Source organism: Terrapene carolina, unplaced genomic scaffold (assembly GCF_002925995.2).
Source record: "Terrapene carolina triunguis isolate 2854851 unplaced genomic scaffold, T_m_triunguis-2.0 Scaffold69, whole genome shotgun sequence".
NCBI lineage: Eukaryota > Metazoa > Chordata > Testudines > Emydidae > Terrapene > Terrapene triunguis.
Genome location: NW_020664420.1, coordinates 66,157,070 through 66,184,931, shown reverse-complemented (window position 1 = coordinate 66,184,931; position 27,862 = coordinate 66,157,070). Strand labels below are relative to the sequence as shown.

At 39.7% G+C, this 27,862-nt stretch overlaps 1 protein-coding gene and 1 pseudogene across 1 annotated transcript in view; both read left to right on the top strand.

Moving 5' to 3' along the window:
• Positions 1-12,968, top strand: part of DTWD2 (DTW domain containing 2) — a 120,388-nt gene extending 107,420 nt beyond the window's left edge. Inside the window, exons 4-5 of the mRNA XM_029910960.1 lie at positions 5,086-5,275; positions 12,957-12,968. Of these exons, the coding sequence (XP_029766820.1) occupies positions 5,086-5,275; positions 12,957-12,968 (202 nt within the window). The remainder of the gene's footprint in view (positions 1-5,085; positions 5,276-12,956) is intronic.
• Positions 12,969-13,091: 123 nt separating this feature from the next.
• Positions 13,092-15,281, top strand: LOC113406176 (annotated as a pseudogene).
• Positions 15,282-27,862: the final 12,581 nt, after the last annotated feature.

Here is a 27,862-nt window from a genome sequence, read left to right as displayed (position 1 = left end):
TTAGGGCTCCTCTATATCGGGACACTCGGGAAAGTTAATGCAAACTAATTTTTAAAATGGATTAGTTAGACTGCATTAAACCCCTCTATGGATGCTCTTATTCAGAATTAAAGTGGCCTTAATTTGTGTTATCTTAATTCAAAAGTGAATTAAACTAACCTAAATTAATGCCATTTTCATTCTGAATAAAAGCATCCACCACAGGGGTTTAATGTCATTTAAGTAATCCACTTTAAATTCTCACATTCATTTAATTTGGATTAATTTTCCTGGGTGTCCCCATGTAGACACGCCCTTATTTGTAAAATGGGTGAATGCCGTTGCGTCTCCTAAGTGTATGAATCCTTGGTTAATAAGGATTGTGAAGGACACAGAAATATTAAGAACAGCCAGTAGAACTAGGATTTGAGCTCGTGGTCTGTTGGTTTGTAACTTTCCCTCCCCTAGTAATGTGTGGGGAAGGTCTGTATGTGTGAGTGTATATAATAATCAAAAAGCATGAAATTTACTGAGTGGTGCAGGAAGTCACATTGTCCTGTTTGTTATAACTGAGTATGAATTATATATACACTTAAAAAAGGAAGTTAATACGTTAATAACCATATGTATTCTTCTTGTATGTATGTCAGATTTAAGACTATGTAGTAGTTGATAAAGCCATGGGTGTTAACAGTGTGTTGTGGAAGGAAGGTAATAATAGTTAACAGTTGATGCACTTTATATTTGTGAAGATAAACAGAAATATGGCTATTGGCCTCCACAATTTACTTGCTTTTCATTATGTGAGGAAAACGTTGTAAGTAGAGCAGAGCAACCTTAAATAATATTAAATGAATTTTCCTAGTTTTTAAACTGTTGAAATTGAAGATGAAAAATTGCAAGCAAATAATATGCTGCCTTACAAAGAATGGCAACAATCTGGTGAATGCAGCAGCTGCAGTGAGGGGTCAGAGTGGAGAAATGTTGACAGCCTACAAACAGCTTTTGCAACTAGACAAACCTTGTCATGTATGAAGACATAGGATGCTACTTAGCAAAGAATGTTGATATTCGTAAATGTGGCACTTTTAAATTGATGACACTGAAGTCAACATTTACATTAGAGTAAATGGGCCTGTAGTAATTTGAAACTGGATGCAATGTATGGACATAGAGCTGTGCCTAGCAAACAACACCATCATATAATTAATGGGCCCTTTCAAATAGGCACAACTCAAATCAGTTATGAAGCATAACCATTTTTCTCAAATTCCAAAATGGGAAAATATAAAACTGGTATTTATATAAACTAAGTTTAGTGTACACGCTCCATTAGTAATCTTTGCAAAAGGGTTCTGAAAAAAAGTGAGATGCTAGTGACCCAAACATAAAACCATTTGTTTTTATTCCAACAATATTTTAAAATATAACTGCCCTAGAAATTATAATTATCCAGAAAATTAGAAGCTTTCTTATACTCAATTTGTAAGTTTTGAATAAAACAGCTAACAGATGTTGCCATCGTGTGCCTTCTTAAACACAATTCACTGATACAACCTTACCTATGGCTTAACCACTGCTAAACCATAATTGCGTCATATTAAAGTTTTGTTTGGGAATTTTAAATATGAGTATGACTGAGACCATTGGCCATTCAACGTAAAGTTTTGGATAATCCTTATTAGACGCACATTAAAATTTACATGATAAAACAGACAGAACAAATTGAAGGATTAGCTGATAAGCTAATGATTATTGTTAGCTGATAAGCATTACAGCAGTGAAATTAGTACACAGCAATTCTGTGGTTGAAATTCTTTAATTATCAGCTTTTTTCATGATCATATGTTTATAAAAGCGCACAAAAATTAAGTAATTCTAAATCCTGACTAGTTTGAAAATACTGGAATCATGGTACCTAAAGTCAATAGGAACTTTCATTGTATACTTGGTTTGAATTGGAGCAGTGGCTACTCTTTTTGCAGCCTTTTTGAAGTAGGTGGTACTCAGGAGGGAACTGGGCTGTTTAAGAAAATCACTTTTTTCATATACAGCATTTTTTTTTCTGACCGACACTGAGATGTAAAACCTTTAAAAGTCTGGCGCTGATCTGGGGAATAAATGGTGGTAGTTAGAAGATTCAGGTTTTTTTTTTTTTTATTTTTTTTTTTTAAATGGCTTAGTTCCCTCTTGAGGCTTAGCAGCTTCTGAAGGGCTGCCATCAGTATGGTGTCTGCTCTGAAATTAATCTTCCTGGTGCAGCAGTGTCTTAAAGTCAATAATGTTTCAAACTGATACCTATGTAAAAACACCGTTTCATTTCTTAATACAAGCAATGACACATAAGGGCAGAAATTATTGTTTTAGTTACCTATTTTGTAACCAGCTTCACTAACTTTCATTTAATTAACTTTTAATACAAAACACACTTTTTTCTTTTTGTTTTGTATCACCTGTTAATTATTCTTTGTTCTGATGATGAATTTAATAGAGAAAGGTAAAAAGAAAAGAAACTAAATACAAAAAAACTATATTAAGGCATTGTTAAGGTTACGCAGCTTAGCATTTAAACTTAGGGAAATACAAAGGTGCAGGTTGAATACCTAACCATAACTCTGTTCATTTGGACATAACCATTACAATACAAATTTTACTGTATTGTATGTGTATTTTAAGCTTTTAGAAAGAAATGTAGAATGTTTATATGGACCAAATTTTCCAAAGAGTCCCTCACCAATTTCTCCCATTTGGGCAACTAAATGAATGGTATTACTTTCAAAAGTGTTCCATAGAGCAACTCCGATTACGAACACCTGGCTCTAGCTGTGTGTGCTGAGTCCTTTTGAAAACTCATGTCCTATAGCATTATTTTGAGAAGTAGTATGTCACCACATAATTAAAAACTGTATAATAATACTTATGCACAAAGAGGCAGATCCAAAGCATGGTTGTTGCTTTCTGTAAAGTAGCTTTAAAAATGGTATTGTTGAGGTACATATTTGTGTCTCAGCAACTCCATATTATATTTGTTCAGTTTATAAGTAAGAAGATATTTTAACTGCCAACCCTGTATATTATAATTGAATCTGTAAGTCAAGTTATTTCTGTTTCACCACATCAAAGAAAGGCATAGTTAGGTGCAATTGAAGGGTACACCTAATATGTCTCACTCAACGTGTATTTTAATAGTGATGATACATGAGAAGAAAAAGACCAGCTAACCGGCACATCTACACCAAACTAATTTAAAAAACATATGGAACTAAAATATACATGTTACAAAAACATATAACCTCATGAGCTTATTTAGTGTTAACCATGTCCCTCTGTAATCCAACCACCAGGTTGTGTTTGTTGATCTTGTCTCTTCCTATGCTGAGTTTAGAAGTCTATTCTGGAAATCTTACTAGCGCTGGGCATGGCTCCAATAAGGCCACTCATGGTAGTGAGCACTACAGTGTCTGGTAGTGTTTGTGTAATTGGCCCATTACCTGCAAGATGCTGAACACCTCCAGAGAGACGTTCAGCACCCTCCCACCATGTAAGTGACGAGTGCTGAATATCTCTAGAGAGGCTCACTATCTGGTAGGATCAGGTCTGTAGATGGCACGTTCCTTAGGGCAGGGACAATGTCTTTCGTTTGTCTGTAAAGCAACATGCCCACTTATGACACTATATAAGTAATAATTAACTTTCGAATTCCAAGATTTATTTATGGAAGTGGCACTTAGAAAAATAATCTTTATACATTTAAATGGACCAGATCTCAAGTGAAGTCACTGTAACCATTTTTCATTGTCAGCTGTCGATCCAAACTGGATCATGGTATATGCATAAGAGGTCTAATCAGGTGCCTGGTGAATCCGCTTATGGCTGACAAGCCCAATTCAAGAGCAACACAGTTTGTTACAAATTTCCAGATCCATGTGGTGTCTGAGTTACAATCCAAGACTACAGTATGCTGCTTTCTTCTTTCTCACTTTGCTCCATCCTCTGGATCAAAGCCTCTTCATGTTGAGCGGCATCCAGTGCCAGATATTCCCTCCAAATTGGACGGGATTCTTTGCGCTCCTCCCATCTTTCTACATTGATGTTGAACAAGTCAGTGGAACTGCTGAGACAATTAACATAGAATGTCACAGTTCCTTTTCAGAATACAACTGAACCAAGGTTCAGAGTTCAAATGTAACTTTCACATTTCCTAATGTTTTAGTTCTTAGCCATGGAACTTTAATCCTGCATTATTATTAGTACTATTAAATACGCATTAAACTTGGATTTTTGTTTCTGGAAACATTTTGAAATGCTTTTACTTACATAATGGAAAATGTTTTCTGTATTCAGTATTCACCCTCAATCTGATGAAAGCATTTGTAGTCCTTTGCTTTTTATTTATGCTGAAACTATTTTGTATATATGTTTTTTAATCATTTGTAAAAACCTAATAAGACTTAAAATCCATAATAAATAATTCAAACATTCAACGATGTCTGCATAACTGTGAACTTTCCCTAAAGCAAATAAACTGAATTTAGCTCTATATCTAGTGAAAATTAAATGCTGTCATATGGGAGATTAAAGCTCTGTTCCTGGTCCTTGTGTCTTGCTCACTAGGCTGGCAGGAGCTGGGAGTATTGCAGAGTCAGTATCTTTTGGCCATTATTTTCAAGCGTCCATTAAGTTTTCCTATCTCTGTTGGTGCCCAACTTGAGATGCCAAGACCACTCTGATTTTTTTTGAAGAGATGCTAAGTACTTAAGTTCCATTGACTTCAAGTAGAGTTTTGGGTGCTTAGCTTCTCTGCAAATCGGAACTAAAACTCTCTAGTTGGACACCCAAAATTAGTAGCCACTTCTGAAAATTTAGCCCCTAGGCCTTTTGTAAGCTTGTGGTAAAGTAACACCTCTTAGTACTTTGCAGATTCCTCTGCCTGACTAAGGAGCAGAATTGAAGGCTATGGATGGGAGTATAGTGGGTTGGATAGTTGAAGTTGGGAGAAGATGAATTTGAAGAGTCAATAAATTGGCAGAGCTATGGGAATGAGGCATGATACGCATTACATATATTTTCCCTTTCAGAAAAACAGTCCTCTCTCTGTTCATGTAGGTATCCTGAATTAGCAGCTGTGTGCCGAAATTCTAGTACTCTAATTCTGTATCCTGGAGCTGAAGCAGCTAATTTGGAAGAATTGGCTTTGATCTTCCCAAGTCCATCCACAGTCATCATCATTGATGGAACATGGAGTCAGGCTAAAGATATATTCTACAAAAACTCTCTTTTCAGGCTTCCTAAGCAGGTAAGATGCAATGTTTTGACTTGAGAGTGTAATATATGTTGTTGTTTTTTTTCACTGGAAGTATTTGAACTAGAACTGGTCAAAAACTAGAACTTTATTCTGTATAAAATTTGTATGTTTCAAATTTTGTTTGTCACAATTGAGACAAAAAGTCAAAATACTGACATTTTTTACAGAACATTAAGTTCAAAAAATTTGGATTTTGAAATGTCAGAATTTTCGTGTTGACGTTGCTGAATTGAAATGTTTCATTTTGTTTTGTTGAACGGACTCAAAACATTAAATTTCAGTTTGGTTCAGCACTAATCCACATCTACTTGAGCTGCTTTAGTGCCTCATGGTTGCTATAGTTTGGGTGCCACATGCTCCCATCCTTTTCTGTGAGCTGAGTTCCCAGGCCAGAGTACTTTTCTCATGATGCACAGTGGTCACATGAATCCCATGATTCACCATACTGGTTCAACTAGAGGGGAGACTGGTGCATCCTGGGAAATGTAGTAGTTCTGCCAGGAAGACTGTCCCATAGAATAAAGAATGCAGTCTTGAGATATTAGAACTGCAGCTCCCATGAGACATTGTGGCAGCTCCAGCAAACACACACAATGTCAAGCTGACCCGGAAAAAAAAAATCGGGTTGGCCTGACAAATTGAAATATTTTCAGTTTGACTTGACATGTTCCAATGGAAAATTTGAAAAATATCAGGGAGGTTTTCCATTTTGTGGAAATGGATTTTTCTGTCCAAAAAAAAGCTTCAGCAGAAAATTCCAAACCATCTCTAGCTTGAACTCAGGACTTCCAAAAGGCAAGTGGTGGTGGTAATGCCTCTTAATAATGTTCACAGTTGTGAAGTCTACATTTTTTTTATCCTTATCCTATTTCCAGGTAAGTGTATGAACCTGAGTGTGAAAGTAGGATATTGTGATCCTTCAGTGCAAATTCTCAACACTTCTACTCATGTCCGAGGGAAAGCTTGTAAGAATCCAGAACGGTCGTCAAATCACAGCTACTGAATATGGAGGGAGCTTATGATGAAACATATTAATAACATCACGTTTTCTCCAGATATTATCATTAACAGAAATAGGTTTTTCCTATCCAAGTACTCTAGATTACAATGTTTGAATATAGCACTAACAGCTAGTGCTAATAAAATTAACAAATGTAGGTTCTAGTCCTGCTCTGAGAACTGTGTAAGCACAGCCCTGAAAAAAATTTGTGTAAGTCTGTGGTGCTGTGTAGGATGCATACACATGATTCTCAGTGCAGGATGGAAGACTTAATTTATTGTTATGTGATTAACCACTCTTATTTGGGCAGTTATTCCATCCTTTGTATAACAAGTTTTAGTCTAACACAAGTTACTTGTTATACACAACTTGTCAGCCTGTGTTTTCTCCTAAAAATGACTTCTATGAGTTAATCAGTTTAGTTGTGGATTTAACAAAGTGGTGTTTTGATCTACAAGTCATGCTTCATCCACAACCAACTGTATTTTATCCTAAACCCAGAGCCTATGAGGTTTTTAAAAGGGATTTCCCATAAATACTTTAAAACTTTATAAATAGCCATAAGCAATATCTTTGGGGGTAGAAATATAAAACTTGAAACCTTAATGCAATCCTCTCACAAGTAGTTTATGGTTCCTATTAAATTATGCAGCAAGTGGATATTTTTAAATAAATAAGATCTGCAATAAGAGATGCCTGTTTCATTCTTACATACAGAAAGAAAAAGAGATAAGTGTTGTTGTCAAATCCAGGTATGATTGGTCTTCTGTATTAGTTTGGTAAACAACTGATAAAACACATGCTGGCCACACAGGCCATAGGGGAGGAAAAACCTTGTTTAAATAAGTTTCACTGTTTGTATCCTTTTTTTTTTTTTCATATGGTTACTGGAAATAGTTGGTTGTGGGGTTCCAATAAAGCTGCACTACTAGGTTACCATGGGCTAGAGCTGGTGTACTGGCTTCTGGCCTCTAACATATCCCACAGGATACTCTAGATTTGGTGATGGGCACAGTGGTCTTTCACCTGGGGGCATCCCAATACCACATAATAAATTAATGCAAGGGACTGTATTATCTTTTCTATCAATCTCCTGGTCAGGGAAGCCCTGATTGCACAGCTCCATTGGAGCTAGGGGTACACTGGGGCACAGAGCTTCTGCAGAGGAAGAGGACATTTGGCCTCTTGTTGATCCCTGGCATGGATCTGTGAGGCTTCGAGGCTGCTTTCAGGGGCTGTTTCCATATCTGGTGTCAAACATCATGGACTTCCTGCCCCTTTGCTTCACAAACTTCACAAAGAGAACCTTAAACCATTTCCTTTTCTTCTGAATCCTACTCCATGAGTTATGTACTATGACAGGGCAGTCTTTTACAGCACTGGAACACTTACTTTCATTTTTGTTGTTTTTTTGTTTTAAATCCATTATTTTTAGTTGCCATTTTGCTTAATCAGCTTAGTTTAAAGATTACTGTTTGTGGTAGTTACTCTGTATATTAGAAAACTATACTCCCCTACGCTCTCAGTAAAAATGTAGACTACAGGCAATTCCCATAATCTTGATGCTTAAAGCATTTACTGCCTTAAGCTTTTAATTCCAACAGAAATATTTTTAATTTCAGGGCAGAGAAGAACTGCTCTTCTGTTCTGAGACAGTGTGTTGAATAACAACCCTTTTACAGGAGAATAGAGTAGGCAGGTCTTTAATTCATTGAAATACACTAAAAATAGATCATAAAATGTTTGTATTTGTACAGCTAGTTTACTGAAGTTGATAAAACTGTAGAATAAAATCTGATTTACAAAATTCAAATATTCTAATTCTCCTATGCACAGCAAAGGCCTTTCAAAAAGATGGACATTCATAGCTGTGTACTACTGAACGGATGTTTTATAGTGTTTCAGTCATCACATTTCAGTATGTTTTAATTATTTTATGGGTCAGATTGTGACCTCCATAGTTGTTGTTATGAGCAGATACTCCCATAACCAGTCCCATTGAACTGTGTCAGTCACCGGTATAACAGTGGACGCTTCCTAGGCACTCAGGTGATTATGTGTCTTACAATAAGTAGCTGGATGCATAATCACTTTGTAAGACATAGTGCCCCTGAACACTGGAGAAGAGCATCCTGGGAACTGCCCACTAGTACACTTGTTTAACCCTTATAGTCAAAATTATGCACTCAGCACAGGAAAGGATGCGAATGTGATATGTGATGGTGTGAATCTGCTCGATCGCGCCTCCTCCAGGGCTGCTAGTGCTATTGGCAGCGTTAGCAGACCCGTTCTTACGTTATTCCATCTTTTACATCGCAGATATTCAGTATGTTTAGATATATTTATGTAGATTAAACTAAATTTGAATGTTTTTTTTTTCTGAGTACAAATAGTTTGGTTAAGGTAGATTGGCTTACTTTATCAAAAGAGTTTGTTATACATTTACAAAAGTCCATTATTTCTGGTTTAAATCAGATGAGAAAACATTCTACGTATTTCTGAGTCCACAAGTGCTGGTCAAATGAGTATTTATATGAGACTAGAAAAATACCCTAATCAGTTTTGAAGATCAGTTTTAGATTATCATTGCTTTTTTTCTTATTAATTAATGTTTGTATGGAACTTTACATTTTCAAAATGCTTTGTAAGTGCTAAATGTTATGAGTTATTAAATTCTTTGCATTCAGATAATATATTTTAAAATTTAACATGTTGTATGTATTTGTGGAATGATATTGCTTCACTTGTACAGCCAACACCTTTTTATGTTGTTAGTGAGCTATTAGAAGCTGTCTTGTCTATTGTCATCAATTAGGAGTAAAGTTTTTTAATTTTTTAATTGGAAAAATTAGATAAAAGTCACAAATATTTAACCATTAAAATATACATGTTATTCTCTTCATGCTGGACCAGTTTAGAAAGCTCATAGTAGATGTTAATTCAGTCCATCAATGCAAAAAAGGCAGCGGGGGGAACATCCCCATTATTTGCATTGTTCCAGAAGTAATTCCAATTGTTTTAACTGTCTGAAGTATAGTTCAAATACCTCTTAATTAAGGCCTCAAATGAGCAAGTATTTAAGCATATGCTGAACTTTAAATATGTTAAGAATCTTGTTGATATCAGTGCGACTCCTCACATGCTCTAAGTTGGGCATGGTTTTAGGTAACTTGGTGAATCCTTGCCCAAAATACTTGTGCAGAGTTTTCTTATTAGGTAAAGTTTTAAAAAAAAATCACGTTCTCTTTTGGAAATAAATCCTGGAGATCCTCTGGTGATTGTTGAATAAATGACAGTCAGGCCATAGTTCTATCTCATCTCTAAAGCGTATTCCAGGAAATCCAGTGGTATTTGCTGCATGGTAGCATGTAGTCACTATCTGAAGGTGGGAAATTATTTTACGGTTCCTTACTATGCACTTCCATGCTAGATATAAAACAGTTATGTCATCTACCAGACCTCTCTTGGAATGTGAGCAAAACTGCTTTAGTAATCCAAAAGAATGGAGAGACAACGTTTCATTCCCTAGTCCACAATCCAGGAGACGTTTATATTAGAAACTGTAATGTGAGATCCAAATACATACCAGCCTGATATAGAACTCTGACCAACACTTGCCATTCATTCATTATTTATTTATTTATTTATTTACATATTTGCATTGTGGTAGAGTCCAAAGCGCTTAGAATTCTGGTCCTGTTGTGCTAGGTTCTGTACAAGCACATATCTATGATTCAGTCCTTGATCCAGAGAGCTTGGGAAGATGAATACTGGGGAAATGATTTGTCTCCAACAGTTCCCTATGTCAGCAGAGACTATCCGAAACTGTCTAAGTGGGTAAATGGAACTTGCATATCCTTCACCACAAGTTTTAAATATTGACATTTTGAGCTCCAATCTTTTTTCTGCTTGTAACTTGCTTGAAAGTACTTTTTTATTGCTTCTTGAAATTCAAAGACTTTGCAACTGTTAGTTTTGCCTCTGCAAATATTTAGTTAAGGCCTGTGAAGTAATGGAATCTTCATTACTGGAACTATGGCTTTGGAGGCGGGGGTAAAGGCTTGGCAAAGCACTCAGGACAGGTAAAGATGATCTAATAGATCTTTTCGTTTTCTTACTTCACAGGAAAAAAATCAAACTTTTTCATTAATCCGAACTTTCATTAATCTGGATTTAAATCCTCTCTTCTCAGCCAGAGAACAGACATGAGCTGAGATTCTCTTCCCCCAATATATACATTGCATGCATAAGGAATAATGAAAACCTGTTCCTCTTGATTAACAGGTTCATTGCAGATTGTTAAAAAAGAGCTGGGGCTTTACATTTGCCTTTGAGCACCTGATTAGCTTTGTGGGATGCCTGCAGAGAGTCACTGGATCCCAACTGGGATTTTTTGCTGGTTAGCCATGGAAGATGGCCAGTTCGAACATCATTTATTGTCCCTTTTTATAGTTATGAATGATGCAGTAGGCCATACAAATTGCATTGTAACTTGCATTTCTGTTACTTGGTTTTGCAGGGAAGGGGATGAAAGTAGCTGAACGTCCTCAACAGATTTTCAGTGACTTTGTGTTGGGGGGGGGAAGGAGGGAAGAGTATCTACATGCATCCACCTCTTATTTTGTGTAAGAATGTCCTTTACAAAATCTGTCAGGGCTAAAAGGGTTTTGAGGGACACTGCTATGGGACTGACACACTGTGTGGCATTACCCCTTGGAAAAACCCATGAAGATAAATGTAGATCTTATAAGCATTAATTCCTGTGGCTCTTTTCCTACTGGCAAACCCCCTCAGATTCAGGATAAGACACGTATGATGGTATTAGAGATGGAGCCATTGTACCAGGGAGCAAAGTACTTTGTCCTTTGTACCAATCTCCTTGCTTTCTGCAGACGTCTTGAGATCTGTAGGATTTCGCACAGATATTGGGATAGCAGTGGGGCTTAGAGGGCCATGATTTCTGCTCACCCCAGAGATATGAAAACATTGCATGCTGAATAGATGTAAACTTGGGAATTTTGCCCTCCCGCTGAATTTTATGTGGGAGAGCATGATTGTCCTAGTATAAATTACTTGTCATTCTCTATGTAATACGTAGCGGATATATCCAATCAAGGTGTCATGTTGATAAAGTAATCTTTTTCACTTAGAAGCATTATAAAAATATATTGTGCAGAAAGATTGAGTAACAATTTTTAATAATAGTTTACCAGGGTTTACTCTCTGTAGTGCTATATCTCATTTTCATGAGCTGGGAGCTGGTGTCATTAGATGGGAAATTGTGACAATTTGAAAGCCCATTATGTTGGACAACATTAATGAACCTCTCATGTGAGAAGAGGATATTTTGGAATGGTGTTCGTTCAGATAAGGTGTCTACAGGTTTAGGTTGTCTGGTTCATTTATAGAGAAGTCTATTAAGAATGTGTGTTTTCTATTTTCTCCTATCTTGGGAACCACCCAAAACATTGCAGTCTGGTGTGACAATCAGGCTGTGTTGGTGTGGCGGAATCCCCGGGTTACATCCTGAGACTGTGGGACTGCTGTGCCCCTTTAACTTTCCAACCTAGGCTGTCTCTCACAATACTTTGCTAGTGACAAGCACCAAATCCCTCCAGGCGCTATTATCACTCAGCTCAACCACATGTAGAGCCATACACCCAGCAAGATTGCATGAATGCTCCCAGAGCCACTCATGAATCACACAGAGAAAGGCATCAGGCAAATCCCCCCATCTCCCAGCCTTGTACCTCAGGAATATACCGTTTTGCAGTGCTCAAGACCCTTTCTTGAACAATGCAAGTTTATTAATTGGTTCACTACTTCATCAATGGAAAGTGGATATACACCAGCCTTTGTAAACCTGAGCAGTTTTACCAAGCACTTCAGGCAAACTCACTGGTAAAGATAAACAGTAAAATAAGTTAGATTTTAAGTTCTGTTTTATACCCTTAGTCCAAATGCTTGGAGAACACAAGTCCAGGCATGTCTGGTGGGCATTGCTGAGTCACCAGGCGAGGTTGAGCAATTCCCCTGGTGTGGCCTTGTGCAAGTGAGTCATTGAATTGTAGCACCCTTGCTTGATGTTTGTTCGACACGCACCTGGGCGTTGGTTATCTCCCTGATTATTGACTTTGGGGAGCTAGTATCTGGGTGCTTCCCAAACCCACAGCATTTTTTAGTGACAGTCATACAACACAATTCTCATAACTTCATATGCATTAGTGATGTACATATTTAGCTAGAAACAATGGCTTTCAGCAGATCAAACCTTTCCCCTGATACCTTACTTGATACATGATACCATGTTTTATATGCAATATCACAATTATATACAAATGATGAATATGGGGGCTAGAGGGCTCTTCCCTGGGGTGTAGAGTGTCACAGTTGGCATAACTAAATTGGCAAGGGTCAGTCATTTTTATGTGTCTCAGAGTGATCTACCACAACATCAAGGAGAAGACTGTAGCACAGTGTTTCCCAAACTGTGTTCCGTGGAACACTGGTGTTCCACACGATGTGAATAGGTGTTCCGTGAAAGAATCATAATTAGAAAAAAGGGTCTTTAAATTTTTTTTAATTTTAAATTTGGCATATTTGAAGTGTAGTTTACAACTCTTTTTGAATGACTATAATTTAACGTAAAACTCTTTTTCCGGTTATTGATAGATCTCGTATTGAATATCCTGGCGTAAAGAGAACGTGGCACGCAAGCATGTTGACGTCTACCCCTTTCGGGCACGTTTCAGTTAGTGACGTCGTACCCCTTCCGCTCGCGGCTGCACACACCATTTTCTTTACGCCATGTTGAATATAACATATTCACTCAACACGTTCAAACCTGTGGGTCTTTACCGTCTGTGCGATAAGCACAACTAAACTAGCTTCGCTCGAAACAGTATAAATATTTGTGACAAACAAAATTTGACAAAAATCAGTATTTCTAAATATTGTTACTAAACCTAATTGATTTACCTAAGTTCCTTCTTTTAGCCATTGATTTGTGGCTAAAAGAAGGAACTTTGAAACGAAAAGCATGTTCTTCTGGTACTCCAACTGTGGCCGAAATAAACGAGTAAAATATTGTGACACTTCAAAGTGAGGATGAACAATTGCAGTCTTTTGTTGCTGAAAAATCTGTTAGTACTAGTGAGTTATCCAAGATGAAAGACTTTCCACCGAAGTATATCAAAAAACAAGAAGAAGCAGGTGTTAAAAGACCGAAACGAAAGTATGATGAAAGTTATTTGTCTTTTGGTTTTACGTGTGTTGGAATTAAAGATGTTCCTGATGTGCAGTGCGTCGTGTGCAACAAAATACTAGCAAACAGTTCATTGGCTCCTGCTAAACTTCGTAGGCATTTGGAAACCAAGCATGCTGAATACAAAGACAAAGATATAAGTTTTTTCAAGAAGAAGTGTGACTCACTTGGAAATTATAAACTTTTGATGATTAAAATTGCTAAAACAGACAACAAAAGTGCAACAGAGGCATCTTATTGAGTAAGTTACTGTATTGCGCTTGCCGGAGAAGCTCACACTATTGGAGAAACGCTTATCAAGCCTTGCATGAAAGATATTGTAACGTGCATGTTAAGCAAGCAGTCTGGTAAAAAAAAATTGATGCTGTATAATTGTCAAATAATACTGTTGCACGTCGTATTAAAGATCTTGCCGATGACATAGAAAAAGAGCTAGTCTGCCGACTGAAAATTTGCCATGAGTATTCATTGCAACTAGATGAGTCCACTGACGTTTCAGGCCTTGCTGTGCTACTAGTATTTGTCCGATATAAATTTAATAATACTATTGAAGAGGCTGCTCTTATGTGACTCTCTGCAAAGCAACACAACTGGAGAAGAAATATTCAACTGCATCAACAATTTTATCAGAAAGCATGAAATTAGTTGGGGAAAATGTATTGATGTATGTACTGATGGTGCTTGGGCAATGATCGGGAAGATGAAGGGAGCTGTAACACGAATCATAAGCGGGGCACCAGAAAGCGCTAAGAGCCATTGTGTTCTACACAGACAAGCACGGCATTTAAAAAAATACCAGCATATCTGAAAATTGTGCTCGATGAAGCAGTACAAATTATCAATTTTGTCAAATCTCGACCACTTCAATCCAGGTCATTTAAAATTTTGTGTGAGGAAATGGATAGTCAGCACAAAGCGATTCTTTTACATACAGAAGTGAGGTGGCTATCCAGAGGAAAAGTGCTTGTGAGGCTTTTTGAGCTTCGTTGTGAACTACTGGTATTCTTCACTTCAGATAATTCAGGACGAAAATTTAATGACTGTCTGACAAATTCTTCATGGCTAATGAGACTTGCGTATCTTGCAGATATTTTTGCAAAATTAAATTAATTAATCTGTCGCTGCAAGGAAAGAATGTGACCATTTTTACTACAATGGATAAAATTTTGTTGTCAAAAAAGAAACTGGAATTCTGGACATCTTCTGTCGAACAGAATAACTTCGACTGCTTCCCTACAGTACATGAATTTCTGACTGAAATAAATTCTACAGTCCATAAAGAAGTTTCCAGCACCATTTTACAGCACTTACGTGACTTGCAGGCCTCTTTATTAGAATATTTTCCTACAACTACTGATGATAATGCTTGGGTTCGAAATCTGTTTGTAATTACAGCCAAATCAGTCGGCTTTACTACGCACGATTATGAAAGCCCAATTGACTTAATTTCTGACTCTGATTTGAAACAAAAGTTTAAGGATCTTCCGCTGAATAATTTTTGGAGCAGCCTAATAGAAGAGTACCTTAATGTGGCTAAAGGTGCAGTTCGAGTGCTCCTTCCTTTTGCTATAACTTATTTGTGTGAGACGGGATTTTCGTATTATACTGCAACAAAAACCAAATATAGGAATACACTTGATGCTGCGCCTGACATGAGGATTCAACTTTCCAGCATTATGCCTAATATTAAGCAAATTTGTGATAGAAAAACGCAGAAACACCAATCCCATTAAATCCAAATTTGGATTTCTGTTTATAAAAATAGATTTTCCTAGTAAAAATTTAATTTGTTTGGTGTTTATGTATATATAAAAACAGGTTTTTTAAAGTAGAACACTGTTTTAAATTTTGACTCTTGAACTTGATTTTTGTACTACTTTATACGCGCTTTCCAGTTAGAAATTGTTAGTTCAAGTTACTTTAAATTTGTATTTTTTGCTTTGTTTTATAAAATAAAATTATTTGAGCATAAATAATGCAATTTTTTATTTGAAAACCAAACGACTACAAAATAATATTATAAGTGTTCCGTAATAGGCTAAAAAGTGTTCCGTGGCCAAAAAAGTTTGGGAAACGCTGTTGTAGCAGATCAGAGTGTCCAACTGAATCTACTTCTGTGGGACTGGAGTCTATATCCTCATGCACTCCAGGAGATTTGTCAAAGGCTGTAATGTCCAACTGCTGAAGTATTACCATCTCCTGACCATGAAAGTGGTTTCTTAATCATGATCTCCTAAACCAGGACCCTATGAATGTGTTAATGGCCTGGACGTTGATTGGTTTCAATACCGAAGAAGATTGCTGGGGGCTTGTCTACCCTTGGAACAGTACTGTGGCACAGCTGTGGCGCTTCGGCTGTGCCACTGTAGTGCTTCAGGTTTCAGAGTAGCAGCCGTGTTAGTCTGTATCCGCAAAAAGAACAGGAGTACTTGTGGCACCTTAGAGACTAACAAAATTTATTAGAGCATAAGCTCTCTGTATGTGTGTGTGTATATATATCTCCTCAATATGTTTCACTCTATATGCATCCGAAGAAGTAGGTTGTAGCTCACGAAAGCTTATGCTCTAATAAATTTATTAGTCTCTAAGGTGCCACAAGTACTCCTGTTCTTTTTGTAGTGCTTCAGTGTAGATACTACCTACGCTCCTGGGAGCAGGGTGCTTCTGTTGACATAGCGCTATCTGCACCGGGGGCTAGGTTAATATAGCTACGTCTCTCAGGGGTGTGGATTTTTCATGCCCGGGAGAGATGTAGCCAGGGCCGACGAGAGGGGGGGAAGCCAGTACAAATTACCGGGGCCCCGTGGTCCGGAAGGGGGCCAAGGGCCCGGATTCCTCCCCCTCATTGTCCCTGTTTAGCTGGTCTGCCCTTGCTGGGGGGCCTGAAAAAATTCTGGAAGGGGGCCCCGCCCTTACTGGTGGGCCCGAAACATTTTTTTCACCGGGGTCCGAACCCGCTCTCGGCGACCCTGGATGTAGCTATGCTGATTTAAGTTCCCAGTGTAGGCCAGCCATTTGTTGGGAAGAGTAGGAAGAAGTCTGCATCCAATACTTTCTCCAAGATGTGGGATATATTCTTTCAGTGTTGGGCGAGAGAAGAAGATTGACATTTTCTCCTGCTCCCTTAAACATATCCTTGAGTGATACTTGCAAAGTGAATTATCTATACACTTTGGCAGTTTCTCAGTTTTTCGTATCTAGCTTAGAGATATTGGATCTCATTCTTTCACAAATCAATGATTATATTCAGTAAAACACCAGCAAACTATTCCACAGTGGCGCCTTTTGTAAGTTTTCTATGTGGTTATGGATTCCATATTTGAACATAAGGGAAAATTTCCCCTTCAAGAATCTCACTTTCAAAGATGTGTGTTTAGTTGCTGGGACTTTGGCTTGAGTTTCGTCCTTTATACCACCTCCCTGTCTTCAGATTTTTTCTGGGTCAAACAATATTTCATCCTCCCCCCTCCCCCCGAGTTTATTCCAAAGGGCAATAGACTTTTTCGTATTAATTAAACAATTGTTCTACTGACCCTAGGCCTAGTGCCTTCTCCCTCACAGGGGGAAACATTTTCTGTTCTGTACATAATGTGACTGATTAAATTTTACCCCCTCATGCACAACCAGTAAGAGAACCTGTGCTGCTTTTCATCTTCTTCCAACAAGAGAAAACAGCATGCAGTGCTTCCAGTGCCTGATAAATAAAGGATTGCATCCAGTTGGTTTAAGACTACCGAAAAGTTGCATCTGCATCCTGACAAATGTTACTCCTTGTATATAGCAGCATGTCAACCTTGTGCTTGGAGGGATGAGGCACTGGCCTCCCTGATCTGTAAAGTAACCACCTGGTCCTCCCCCTACACATTTATTTGCTATTGTCAGTTGGACCTGTAGTTGACTGAATTCAGAAGAACTGTCATGCAAGCTACACTGAAGCTGCTTTTCTAGAGCATTTATTAATAGTCATGCTTCTGATAGTCAATGCTTTCAGCCGACCACATGGGAGGAAAGGGCCATGTGACAAGGGAGACTCACAGATTATCCAGTTTATTGTGGTTCTCTTCTAGCCTGCATTCTCTGCCATATACCCTGAAGCAATGTTGCTTAGAATAGCTATTTTTTTTCTTCTCTTTACTTATTCTGTAGCCTATTTCTTGAGTTGGAAGTTTCTCTGAAGAGCAGGACTGGGGGAGTTGGTTGACAGATCTTGTCTTCCATTTTCTGTTTGGTGGAGCTATAATGCTGATAATCAGGGTTATTGCCGTGTAGGATGAAATAACAGAGATAAATGACAAACCAAATTTCCTGGTATCACCCTTTCATTATTCTGTATTATAATGTATTCAATTTTACTTTTGTTTAACCATTAGCTTTAAAGATACAAAGTATATTTAATACACAAATGCCTGGTTGGTCTAAAAATATTTCTTTTATTCTTAACTTGGATGAAAAGAAACTAATAATATCTCTTCATTTTAAAGTATTATACAGTGTTGTAAGCGACTGCCATTTAGAAAAGAACTAATACAGCTCTTCAGATCAGAACGTCAATAAAGCACTCAAATATTTATTATTTGTAATCAAATTTTGCAGCATTTTTAATCATATGCCTGCTGTGCACTAATTTCTCAATGCTCCTATTTATAAATAAGTACCTATTATTATTAACAAGAATCTTCATTAGAGAGTTCCCCAAACAATTGGTGAGTGCCATCAACAATCTGTTGCCATCAAGTGTTGTTAAGAATAATTAAGAGAATTATGGAGCTCTAATGGGACGTTTAAAGGAAAGTCTTGTCTTCAAATGGAAGAAAAATTGAGGGTTAGGGAAACAATTTTGAAACTATAATATTTTAACTACTTCCCAACTGGAATTTTATTGCCACTGTCATGCTTCCATGTTCCATTGAGAAAAATGCAATTGTTGGAAGGTACTTGGTTAGCACAGATGACCAGGCATATACTAGATAGGTTCAGTAACAGGTAGAAAGTTTTGTCAAATAGCTGAAAATCATAGTTCTTTAGTCACACAACTTCAGCTCTCAAAACAAATTTGAAATGTCCTCAAGATTTTTCATATAAAATCACAAACAACAAAGGGGTTGTATCTCTTCCTGCCTTGTGACCCTGGGTGCTGCTGTGATGTGAAGCTTTTTCTCATAGCCCTGACACCAGGGTTCTGCTCACAGTACAATGTCCTCACCCTGGCTTCCTGGTTACTTCTTGCAGAATGACACCAACAGCTATTCCAGTCCCGAGGCTCCCCCAAACCATTTCCCTGCAGTTTCCAGTCCCTCTCACTGGACCCTCACACAAGTTAAGTTTGCTGCCTCCAAAGAGACAAAGTGCACACACTAGCTTGGTAGTTTAGCTGAGGATATTACTCAGGCAACCTTAAGTCTGCACCCATAGTGCCACCACAATTTACAACAATTAAACTGCTAGACCTTACTCTTAATTGTAATGACCTTCTGTGGGGACAGAGAGATGGTTATTGAGTGAATATTAATATGGAGATATACTATCTCATAGAACTGGAAGGGACCCTGAAAGGTCATCGAGTCCAGCCCCCTGTCTTCACTAGCAGGACCAAGTACTGATTTTTGCCCCAGATCCCTAAGTGGCCCCCTCAAGGATTGAACTCAAACCACTGAGCTATCCCTCCCCCCAAATTAATATATGGAGATATATTAGCTGCATCACCATAATAGAAAAGCTCAGAACATTCAAAAGGAAAGTGTATCTTTATTTCCAATTTCAAGGAATTTTAATTTGTGTGTGTTTTCAGAAAAACACAATGTTCTCCTGGGCATTTTGGCTGAAGTAAGTGGTGGATAGATTCTTTCAGCCTTAACTCCTGATTAGTGAAGTGTTTAGCTTGCCTGGGAATTTCTTTTAGTTTGTATAAAAGATTTCAGAATTACTCAGGGAGAGAAATCCTGGGAGACTTCTTGAAAGTTGCATAGAGATTCTGAGCCTTGGATCTTGTAAGGCATTCAGCAACGTATCCCATTTTTTTCTCTCAGACAGCCTCTTTCCTTTGTATATGACTTCTTCCCTCCTGCTCCCCATATAGGACCACATATCCCCCATGTGGCTTTCCCTCCTCTGTTCTTTTCAGACCACATCCACCTATACCCCAAGTGGTATCTCCTGCCAGTCATTCTCTCCATGTTGCCTATGCATGCTCATAAATTGCCTCTGGGGCTACGTGCCTTTTGCAAAGCATGCATAAAATGATACTTATATATTATTCCAACATCAGACTGTTCATGTACTATCAAACTGATTAGTATTGTATGCTTCTATCCTGTATATTCTAAACACTTCAAAATATAGATGTGTATTTGCTTAAAATATACATGTTGTTACTTTTAAGCATCTGTGGATTTGTAGTCTCATAATCATACCTTTTTAAATGATGATGTTCGTCCATCGTTAGCGATGAAGACCTCAACAACTCATTCTTTCGATGACCGGGCTCTGTGCGTCCGAAGATGACTGATCAGTCCGATTCGGGCGTGGAACGTCCTGTCACATGTCGGGCAGACATGTAATGGCACTGTCGATGATGTACAAGCAGCTCTGGACTTGCGCAGCTCACGCTTTTTTTCAGCCTCAGCAATACGCCTCGCCTCAGAGGTATTACTGCCTGTGTGAATGAGGCTGTGCCATGCTGGACGGTTCAGTGCGAAGGTTTCCCATGTGGCGGTGTTGATCTCGAAGGACTTCAGAGATCTTCTGCATGTCCTTAAACCGCTTCTTTTGTCCTCCATGGGAGCGCTTTCCCTGAGTGAGTTCTCCGTAGAAGAGCTGTTTAGGAATGCGTTCGTCTGACATTCTCACGACATGTCCGGCCCACCTGGTCTGGGCTCTCATCAGCAGTGTGTGAACTGACGGCAGACTGGCTCTAGTAAGGACATCAGTATCGGGCACTTTGTCCTGCCATCTGATTTTTAGAAGCTTTCGCAGACAGGAAATGTGGAAGTGATTGAGCCTTCGTGCATGACTCCGATAGACAGTCCTCGTCTCGCAGGCGTACAGCAGAGTTGGAAGCACCATTGCTCGGTAGACCTTCAGCTTCGCTGGTAGGCTGATCCCTCGACGTTCCCAACGTTGGAGCGCAATCGGCCAAATGCAGAGCTGGCTTTAGCAATTCTGCAGTTTACTTCATCATTGATTGACACTGCTCGGGAAAGGGTACTGCCCAGGTACGTGAAGTAGTCCACTGTCTGAAGTCTCTGTCCATTTACAGTGATGGACGGTTCTGAGTACGGAGCGGGGGGAGCTGGCTGGTGCATGACCTCAGTCTTCTTGATGTTAATGGTGAGACCGAAGTTGTTGCATGCAGTTGAAAACTTGTCCATACTGGCTTGCATTTCTGGCTCTGTACTAGCATTCAGAGCACAATCATCGGCAAAGAGAAAGACTCGAAGTACAGTTTCCTTCACCTTGGTGATGGCACACAGTCGCCTCAGATTGAATAGTTTCCCGTCAGTTCTATACTTCAGGCCTACTCCTTCAGTGCAGTGTTGAAAGGCATCAGTCAAAGTGGCAGAGAATATCATGCTGAACAAAGTGGGTGCTAAAACACACCCTTGCTTGACACCTTTGGTGACTGGGAAGGCCTTGGATGTTTCACCGTCATCCAGGACACGAGCCATCATACCGTGATGAAATTGACGTATCATTCATATAAATGTGTCTGAACTGCCAAATTTCGACATGATCCTCCACAGGCCCTGGTGACTGACCAGAGTCAAATGCTTTCGTGAGGTCCACAAAAGTTGTGTAGATTTCACGATTCTGCTCTTGACATTTCTCCTGTAGCTGACGCACAGCGAAGATCATGTCAATAGTCCCACGTCCCTTGCGAAAGCCACACTGTGATTCTGGCAGTAAGCCCTTCTCCAGGTGAGTGATCAATCGGTTCAACAGAACCCGTGCAAGAACTTTCCCCACTGTAGAAAGCAGCGAGATTCCACGGTGATTGTCACATAGCTGGCGATTGCCCTTCCTCTTATAGAGGTGCAAGATGGACGCGTCTCTAAATTCTTGTGGAATGGTTCCCTGCTTCCAGAAGGACTGAAACAGCTCAGTGAGTTTCCGTAGCAGCACGGGTCCACCGACTTTGTACAACTCTGCTGATATGGCATCTGACCCTGGGGCTTTGCCACTTGACAGCTGATTGATAGCTTTCTTCACTTCGTCCTCTTCTGGTGGAGCATCCATGGAGTCATTGACTGCAACCTGGGGCATCTTGTCAGTGGCCTCATCATTGATGACTGAGGGGCGATTGAGAATTGCTTCAAAGTATTCAGCCCATCTCTGGAGAATCTGCGTCTTCTCTGTAAGGAGCACAGTACCATCAGAGTTCAGGAGGGGAAAGCTCCCAGAAGACTGTGGACCATAGAGTGTGTTGAGGGCTTCATAAAACTGCTTATAGTCGTTCCTCTCCGCATATGCCTGTATTTCATCTGCTTTGGCGCTCAGCCACAAGTCCCGCGTTTTGCGCAGTCGGTTCTGTACTGTTCTGCGAGCGTTGATAAAGGTGGTCGTCTTTGCCGCTGAGGATGGATCGTTTTGATATGCACAATGCAGGCGGTGCTTCTCAGCAAGTAAGGCCTGGATTTCTGCATCATTTTCGTCAAACCAGTCTTGCCGCCTGCATGTGGAAGGCCCCAGTACCTTCGATGCAGCTGTATGGACAGTGTTGCGGAATTGCTCCCAGTCTTTCTCAGCGTCATCCTAAATACGAAGATCAGCAAGCTCATTCTCTAGGTCTTCCGCTAGATTTTCAGTGATGCGGCTGTTCTTCAGCTTCGACACGTTGATCCTTTTCAGAGCCTTACAGCCTTGTGGTCGTCTCTTCGGCATGATACGGAGCTTCATTTTGGATACTATGAGCCTATGATCCATCCAACAGTCAGCGCCACACATAGCTTTTGTAACCCTGACATCTTGTCTGTCCCTTCTCCTGATGATGACATAGTCGATCAAATGCCAGTGCTTGGAACGGGGATGCATCCACGAAGTCCTGTTACGGGTAGGAAGGCGGAAGACCGTATTGCTGATCAGAAGGTCATGTGCTGCACAAGTTTTCAGCAGTAACAGGCCATTGCTGTTACACTTTCCCACTCCATTTTTCCCGATGACTCCTTCCCAGGCTGCGGCATCGCATCCGACTCTTGCATTAAAATCGCCAAGCAGAATCAGCTTGTCTGTGTGGTGCACTGACGATAGCAGAGTATCTAGTTATTCGTAGAATTTATCCTTCACATCCTCTGGGTTGGTCATTGTAGGAGCATATGTGCTGATCAAAGTAGCTTGTTTTCCTTTTTGAAGTGGAAGCTGCATTGTCATGAGCCGGTCATTCATACCCTTGGGGGAACTGGCAAGTTTCCGAACAAGATGATTCTTGATGGCGAAGCCAACTCCAGATTCGCGACGCTCATCACTGCTGCGGCCACTCCAGAAGAATGTATAGCCACCGCCTGACTCGGACAGCTGTCCTTCATTAGCAAGGCGAGTTTCGCTAAGGGCTGCAATGTCAATGTTGTAGTGTGCGAGCTCTCTAGCAACAAGTGCTGTTCTTCTCTCCGGTCTGTCTGCCGTGATGTTGTCCAGTAACGTGTGCACATTCCATGTGCCAATAGTGATCGGTGTTACTCTAAATTTTGTTTTTATTTTTGTTCGACCGCTTTTATGGGATCCCCACCAGCCATGGTATGCTGGCCAGGGTGAAGCAGGCAATGTTTAGGGCACCTTTTCTAGCCCCCTCCTCATTCTACGGAGGTGAGCAGTGCAATCCTGAATAGGGCTGCTCAGTCGCTCAAGAAGATGCCGAGCTCCACTGCTGCTTCGGTCAGTGAGGAACGACCATTATGCCTGAGCCGCCTATGTGCAGGTCCGCGGCTACAGCTCCCAGTGTATCCACACCTGCTGCTTCGTCGCTCGCCCATCGCCACAGGACTTGATATGATGTAATATGATATGATGTCGAGATTTGCGCGTGAATTGGATTAAAGTGAGGGAGAGTTGCACGACGTCAGCCTCACTCTCTCTTCCCAGTTCCTATCTGTATCCAGTGGCAGGACAGAAGTCGAGATGGCTGGAGATAGGGCAGGGCGCAGTGGATGACCAGGACGCCTACGTGTCTTGTCGTGTATGGGGTTTATGGGGTTGTCAGGGAGGGGTAGTACCTCTGATGGGGGAGCAGTCGTACTCCTATGAGTAGCTCATCCACTTTGGTCCCCACTTGACACCCAGCTCTCACCTGTGGCTCCAAGTAGCTGTCAGCATGCGACAGCGGCCACACCCCAGAGACCGTCTCGACTGGCGGGCTAAACCAGGTGAGGGTAGCCGATGAGTATGAGACTCTCTGAGTTAGGGCCTGTCTACCCATTGCATACGAAGGCTGGATCCGGCTGACTGAGGCAACCTGGTTCAACCTTTTAAATACTTCCATAATGAAAGGTATGTCTGTTTATTCTGAAGAGTGAAATTTAATGTTTGTGTGTGATCTATTTAAGGGATAGGAACCAAAAATAGAAAAAATTTGAAAAATGAGTAACAAGAAGAGTAAAGAATTTCAACATGGTAGGTAAATCAACGAACTTACAAACAATGGTCTGATACCTCTGACAATTCATGATTTATTCATATATATTACTTCATCTATTGCCTGTTTCACAATCAGAAAATCATACCATAGTTTATTGCCAAATTCTCTGGTGTAAATATGCAAAACTTCATTTAACTCTATGGTCCTACACTCATTTTACACTAGCAGAGACTTTGGCCTTATTCCTGTGTAATAGGATGGTTTGTTTCTTTAAGGGCTGTAGGGGCTGGAACCAGCCAGCCTTGTTCTGAGGCAGAACCCCTTTAAGAACCAGTGTTTAAGAATGATAAGTTACAGGTCGTATTTATCAGCCCCAGCAAGAAAGGGGTCAGGATTGAGTCTCCTGACTGCTTGCTTCCTGGGGAGTATCTAAAGGAGTGCTCCCAGCTCAGCAAGGGGAGCTGGAAACAGGTGAGATCTACAGGGAGGCTCTCGTGTAACAGTGAGCAAATGAGTGCTGCAGGGAGTAGGAAGGCTTCTGCAGGGTCAAGTGAAAGAACCCAGTTCATATGTGACTCAGGATAGCCTGCAGAGTATAATCCTACAGGCTAGAAAAGAGAAGGCAGCAGAAAGGCTCATGTTGACTTCCAGAGAGAGGGCCTGTGGAGTTAAAGAGCTGCAGGGAGTGAGAAGGATAGGATAGAGATGCTGAGCTAGTGTTAAACAGCTTTATTTTGAAGAAATAAAACTTTGAAGCCCCGAAGAAAGGGGACTTGAAATCCAGAGGATGGAGAGTGTTCTTTGGTACTGGGACTGGTGAGTTAGTCCACATTCCCTACTAGTAAAATTAGTTAATTCTCTTTCTCTGGAACTTAGTTTCCAGTGTGTAACCAATGAATTCCTTGCTGTGGTAAGCATTTGGTCAGTAAAACTTTTGCCTTTTAAAATACCTCTTATCATGTTTCTCCCAGTCCTAATAGATTCCTGGACACCTTCATTTTTACCATGCATTAATTATTTTAAACTACTTCTTAGAGGCTATGACAAACAAAAGAGGTCACATAATTAAATCTATTTTAAAGTTACATAGCAGTGCTCCTTTACTGAAAGTTTGCCTATGATGTTTGCTTTAAAGAATTGTTGCTGATCATTAAAATTAGGGCTGTCAAGCAATTAAAAAAATTAATCGCGATTAATCACACTGCTAAAAATAATAGAATACCATTTATTTCAATATTTTTGGATGTTTTCTACATTTTCAAATATATTGATTTCAATTACAACACAGTCCCTCTAAGACTATTACAAGTTTTATGATGATAATGACTTACTTCAAACACCTGACAGACCCTTGAAGCTCTATGAAATATTCAAACCTGTTTTTTTTTTTCAATTGAGGGTGGAAGCTCCCACACCTTTAGAGAGTCTTCCAGTAAAAGCAAGCAAGTTAAGATAAAACAAGTAGAAGAACAAATGACTTTTTAAAAGATTGCTTCATACATAATCAAGAAGCAATAAAGGGAACAAGTTTTTGCCCACAGTCCCACAGCAAGTTTGAGAAAGCCAGAGGTGAGCTCAGATCTTCTGAATCCCAGTCCAGTCCTGTAACCAGAAGACAATCCTTCTCTTCTTTTCCCTTTGGCCATCTCTCATTCTTTATAGTCCATGGAGGGATGCGTTCTGTGTCTGTGTTTTCAGTCAAACTTGTCATGGGACTCCATGACCTGGAGATGCTCTTTTTGGGTGGGGTATGGATGATTACTATTTAGGAACTGTTGCTTAAGTGTCCTTTATTGAACTGTGATGTTCTGATTACAGATCTAGGACCCTGTCGTAGCATGGCCCATAGGAGCCAGTTTGTCAGCAGAACATACAGGAAATGGCTTTATTGGTGCCAGGAAGAGTTTGTTTACATCTCCCTGCTGGTGGACTTCCTCCTACTCAGTGCTCTCCACCAGTGTATGTAGGGAGTCTCTGCCCTGGTCTTCCTGACCGCAAAGACCAGGATTTTGGTGCTCTTGAGCACGTGCATTCACTCCTATTTGTTCACTGATTTAGGAGCAGCCACAATCTTGACTTAATTTTAGCTCTTAATTTTGTTACTTTTGTTTACATATTTTCAATGTCAGTAATGCAAATAGCAGCTCTGTTTTACTAAAATAAATATTGATGGAGATCATGGCCTTTAACTCCTCTTTGTAGTCACAAGGGGAAAAAAATCCTCCAAATAAAATCTTTATTGATGTACTGGACCACAGGTACTCTTAGAAGCAGGTAAAGCTACTGCTGAATGGGTGTGCTAGGGAAGCAGACAATGAATGGCAGAGGATATGTGTTATATGTTTGTTCTTTAATTTATAAAATGTTACCAAAACTGAAGGGACATGGGTGGGTGAGTGTGTAAAAACAAACAAAACCTTTAAAAAACATTATTTCTATCATTTTAATTGTATTATAATTAATAGAAACAGATGATTTTCCCCAAAACAAACTGATTGCTGACCTACTAACTTTACCCCCTCAGGCAACAGCCTGGGAGATTTCTTGCATATTTTGTTAAAGGTCAGCAAACTCTGGGTCTTGGACTAGCCATGGAAAGAAATTCCAGAGTTGAAAAATCTTCCACTGAGGAACACTTCCCCCAGCCCCATGATATTTAAAGCTGTGGATTATTAGTTGAAGCACCACAGCTGGTCTCAAAGGCTGTTGTAGTACATTTGGCAATACTTCTCATATCCAGGACTCAGACTGAATAGGACTTTAGATTGCAGTCAACATCTTGAATTTCAGTCAGAAACTAATAATGAGACAGTGCAAATCTTGGAGAGCTGAGGTGATGTGTTGCCTGTGGCTAGCCTCACTTCAGAGATGCAGCTGCATTTTACCTCCGCTGTACTCTCCCAGTGGTCTTCATGGGAAACCCTGTGGAGAGCATGTTATAGCAATCCAATATGTGTCACAAAAGGTAGAACTGAGAGATGAAGATCTGGGGGCGGGGCAAATTTGGCTACTAACTCTTTCTGAGATGCCCAAAACAAGCAGAGGTCCAAAAATACTCTGAAGTTGCAAACCCCTTAGGGAAAAAATTAATAAAATCCCCTCAATAGTTGGAGTAGAAATCCACAAACCTTCCCTCCACGTTATAATTTCAGATAAATGCCAGCCACGTATTTCTTATACCTACTGACTGAAGATTTTAATCTAGTAGGTTGAAAAATTCAACCCTTCCATTTTTTAAAAAATAGCTTGTAAGCCCTTCTGAAAACAGGATTGAACATATATTTGTGACTAACTGAAAACATAAAGGACAATAGACTTACATAAATGGAAAGCATGTGTATAGGTTGAAAAAGAGAGAGAAACTAGGAGAGATTATTAGTCTACCCATTCTATGCATTTGAACATCATGTTGCCTTAACTAGGAACTTATCCAAGGCCCACTGAAATCAATGGAGACTTCAGTGGACTTTGGATCAGACCCCTGAGGAGCATGTACTGTGATCATCATAAATTCAATGTGACTTCTGTATGAGAGATAATGAACAGCCTCATCATTCACAGCATGATCATTTGCAGGCTCCTCATCACTGATTAACTGATAAAATTTTTTTAGAAATATGACTGTTACCACATTCTAAAATGTGATTATGGAGTCTCACTTGTTACTGTTCAAGGGATGTATGTGTCTATTGGTGACTGGTTAATAGAATTATTCATAGCAGATGCCGTCAAAGACGGTGCTGTGGCAAG